Consider the following 4,167-nt stretch of genomic DNA (forward strand, 5'->3'; position numbering starts at 1 on the left):
AAAGCTGCAGTAAGCTTTGTAATCTTCCGTGCAAGTGCAAAGCCTCATCTGTCCAAAGCAACCAGTCTCAGCTCCATACTGTGGCACTCACAACAGGCCAAGGTCTCTATTCTCAGCCCCAAACATTGGGGAACCACATGATGGTAAACAGGGTCAGGCTAACAGCCGCCCCCCTCCGGGCCCTTTTACTGCAACAAAATTCACACAACGGGTCTCAAAGTATAATTCACTGAGCACCTGCTCCCCTATTACACCGTGCTGCTTTGCTTCCCAAAAGCTATGCTAAAAACTGAAAACCCCTTCCTCTCCTCCCATCCCCTTTCTGCAGCAGCCACGGCTGCAGTTCCTGATGTTCACTGACAAGCACGGGGAGCGAAGATGGCCCGTGCCTCTGCAGCAGGGCAAAGTAGGGTTTCTATGAAACGCGCCATTAGCGCACAGCCCTGCTCAGTGTGGTGACAGAACAGCTTACCTTCCACGTCGTACCAATGGGCGCCGTTGGTGATGCCATCTTTGAAAGTCTCATCTTCCTCCCCCGGGCAGTTTGGGGTGCCAGTTTTCATGATGGGGTGGTGTGAAGCATAGGCTTTCGCCAGGTACCTGAATACTTCATCATCGGCCGATTTGCTGTAGACGCCAGAGGACTGATGAGTGGGAGAGTCATCATAGGGGTAGCTCGCCACCACAGAGCCTCCGTGCAGATTCCCGGAAAGCACAAACCTGCATTTGGGGAGAAGGCACATGTTGGTTAGAACCAGGGAGCGCACATCAGGCAGCGGGAGCCGCCACCGCCCACCCGCCAGCCAGACTAAGGGAGCCCCTTCCATCCCAAAGTGGTTTCAGCACCTCGGGGCTCACCGCCGGGGAGGAACAGGGGAGCTCCTGAAAAGCTGTTCGTGCTGGGACAGGACGCAAACGCCCCTTTGTCCAAACACGATGGCAAGATGAGGCCTTCTGCTACATCTTCCACAACATCAGGCACGCACCCAACCCGTATCATAGGGCTGTCAGCAGCGCACTCAGAGCCCCGGTCCGGTCCGGACAGGCAGTCATCACACCCCACCAGCTTCAGGCAGTGCAAACGAGCAGAGGTGTCGCAGCCATTGGGCGTTCAGTACGGGAATGCCTTATTATTCCATCAAAAAGGATTAGTTTGCCTTTTGTGGTGCAGCCTGCTTCCTTTGAGGCTTGGGCTGCTGGGACTGCAGCTCGCTGCTAGATAAAGTTCAAAGGAGGGCTCCTCCAGAGCCCCGCGCAGATTGGCCATCTGCAGATCAAAGGAGAAGGCTTTCGCCTCTGCTGCCTAGGGACTGAAGCATCACCATGGCAGCCACAGCTTAACGCAGCTGCCACTAGTCCATTGTGCGTCTGCTCCGATAGGAGCATCCACGTGTCCTGAAAATGGAAGTTTTCAGAGCCCGGAGCCCTGCGGAGAGGCTCCAAGCGCCACCCGAGCACGAGAAGTCAGCAGAATTTTGCAGCAAGCTGCAAAACCAGACCGGTTAGTCACTGTCCAATTCAACATCCCGGGAGGTGGGACACACGTGTCGTTTCACTCTATGATACAGGAAGGCAGAGCTGCATATTTTTGTGTAGGCTCAGCTTTGAACAGGGCTCAAACCAAGACATAGGGCAGACTGTGGAGACCGCGTTTAAGATGCACCCGTTGTGCAGACGGACGGTTTGCTACCTTAGGAGAAAAGCTAGGACAGCAGCAGGTCCCGTCCCCCACCCCGTCCACCTTTTCTTCAGCCTGGTCACAGGCAGCCGCAGGTGCCCGAACACACCTGAGGCACTCAACGCCCCTGTGCTCCTTCAACTCTCTTTGTGGATTTGGAGAGGAGGAGAACTCAGGTTTGCTTGCTTCAATCGGCACTTGTCACGTACCAGCAGAGCCGGCCCGATCGCCCCCTTCGCTCCATCTAGCACGTTATAGGGAGGCTGGCCGAGCCGGGGAACGGCATTCCAGCCCCGCAGGATTTCTGAAACAAACCGTTTTGTTTACTCACTCGCTCCGTACCAGCGATTAAATTAGTACAGCAATAATAATAGCATTAACCACCACTGCCGGGCAGAGGAAAGCACAAAGGGCTGCATTGTTCCCATCCAGATCTGGCACCAAGCTGCTTTTTGATGAGGTTTTGTGCAAACGTCGCCTCTCTTAATGGATGGTTAAACGGCGTTTTGAACCCACAGGATTTCCCTCTGCAAGATAACAGCGCAGGCTCGGACCTAGAGAGTCCTGTCCCAGCCCCGTCAGGGAAGTCGGCCCGATCGAGAGCCGCGTCACCAACACAGCCAGTGACTCTTCTGCAGTTAGAGCACCAGCCGGTGGCCACACGCAAAGCCAGTTACACCTCAAATTCTTCACAAGGCAATTCTGCTCTTGCCCATTTAGGTGCCCGCTGGCGTTTAACTGCAGTTGCTTCCAACTGACAGCCTTTATCCAACCACCCCCTGAAGAGTTCTTTGAAGACGGACGCACTTTGCTGCAGTCCCTCGGGTCAGGTCTGCTCAAGCTGCTCTCATGAATAAAGTCTAACGAACGCCAAAACTGCTGGCATGACTCCGTGCACCCCTGTCCCATGTGGACGTGCTGGCTCCGTCGATGCTGCTCAGGGGTAACCACTCTGCAATCCTCTCCAGGTTTGTCCTCAGCAAGTTCAGTCTGGTTTTGGCCGGGGTGATGTAGTTGGGGCTGGTCCCGCTTGGAGCAGGGGGTGGACTATGTGTGACCTCCCGAGGGCCCTTCCAGCCATCGTTGTCTACGACTCTGGAGCAGCCTGGCCCACCATTTCTCTGCCACAGCAGACGTGACAAACACAGGAAAATTTATCATGACAACTCAAGCCTGGAAGGGACTGGGAAACACTGCTTCTCACACCTAGCACCCAGCCCCCCTGGTCTGAGCAGCCAGGTGTGGCAAGACACACTCCTGCCCCGGGTCTAAAGCTAACCCCGGAGGGAGCTCCTGATCCTCGGCAGGGGTCACAGACGGACCCCCAACGAAACACCAGTTTCGCCTTTAATTAAACTTGTGCCTGGCTGGCTACACGGAGCAAGCGGCGTGCGACTCCCGAGTCCCTGCAGCCCCTGTTCATACAATCACAGGCAATGCGGGTGGGAAGGGACCCCAGGAGGTCACATCCAGTCCAGCCCCTGCTCCGAACAGGACCAGCCCCGACTGCATCATCCCCAACTACCCACGTCTGGTGCACGCGAGGTGTGCACGGTGCCATACACAACCGGGACGCCGTCATAGACAAGGAGGGCGGAAGGGAGCTCAGGAGGTCTCATCTAGTGCAACCCCTGCTCCAAGCAGGACCAGCCCCAACTCCGTCATCCCAGCCAGGGCTTTGCCTGTACGGGTCCTAAACACCTCCGAGGATGGACACTGCACCACTGCTCCGTGCAACCTGTTAATATCTCACCATAATATTTTCCTAATATCCAACTTCACCGTCCCTCCCTGCTCCTTCCGCCACCTGCCCCCGCCGAGAACAGCCCGGCTCCCTCCAACCCCAGCACCCGCAGGCGGCTGCCAACTCCCCCCTCCGCTCGCACGCGCCCAGACCGCTATCCGCCCTCCGTTCAGACGTGCCGGGGGAAGCCAGGTGGAACCCGCGGGGCCGCGACACACGTGCTAGCCGGCGGCATCGCAGGCAGGCACGCGCTGCGCCCAAAAAACCAAAGACACTCGAGATAAAAGGGGGCTGGAGTCAAGTAGCTGGGGCGACACCAACCCCCTCCACAGGGTTACCACGTCCTGATGGACGACACGGACGACAGACGTCATCCATGTCACAAACAGGTCACGGATGACACAGATGACACGTCACAGATGTCAGAAACGACAAGCGACAGACGACGTGTCAGAGACGGTATAGACACAGATGTCATCCATGTCACGGGCGACACAGACGACACGTCACAGATGTCACGGACGGTACAGACACGGATGACGGACGTCATCGATGTCACGGGTGACGCAGACGACACGCCGTAGCGGTCGCGGGCGCGCCCGCGGCTCTTACTTGTTGCTGCGCATCCAGGCCATGAGGGCGCGCACCTCGGGCACGGGGCGCAGGTCGGGCGGGCCGGGGGCGAACTGGTCGGGGAAGCTGCGGTTGAGGTCGCGGCCCAGGGCGTTGGCGCGGCCGGGCCCGG

General features: G+C 57.6%; 1 protein-coding gene across 3 annotated transcripts in view; it reads right to left on the reverse strand.

Moving 5' to 3' along the window:
* The window catches only part of CPD (carboxypeptidase D), a 24,774-nt gene extending 20,613 nt beyond the window's left edge, over window positions 1-4,161 (reverse strand). For all 3 annotated transcript variants that reach the window (XM_025192327.1, XM_025192326.1, XM_025192328.1), the window contains exons 1-2: window positions 4,035-4,161; window positions 473-720 (exon numbers count right to left, since the gene is read on the reverse strand). In XM_025192327.1, coding sequence (XP_025048112.1) covers window positions 473-720; window positions 4,035-4,057 — 271 coding nt within the window. In that variant the 5' untranslated portion in view covers window positions 4,058-4,161. The remainder of the gene's footprint in view (window positions 1-472; window positions 721-4,034) is intronic.
* Window positions 4,162-4,167: the final 6 nt, after the last annotated feature.

The sequence above is a fragment of the Alligator sinensis genome, unplaced genomic scaffold (assembly GCF_000455745.1).
Source record: "Alligator sinensis unplaced genomic scaffold, ASM45574v1 scaffold1642_1, whole genome shotgun sequence".
Lineage (NCBI taxonomy): Eukaryota > Metazoa > Chordata > Crocodylia > Alligatoridae > Alligator > Alligator sinensis.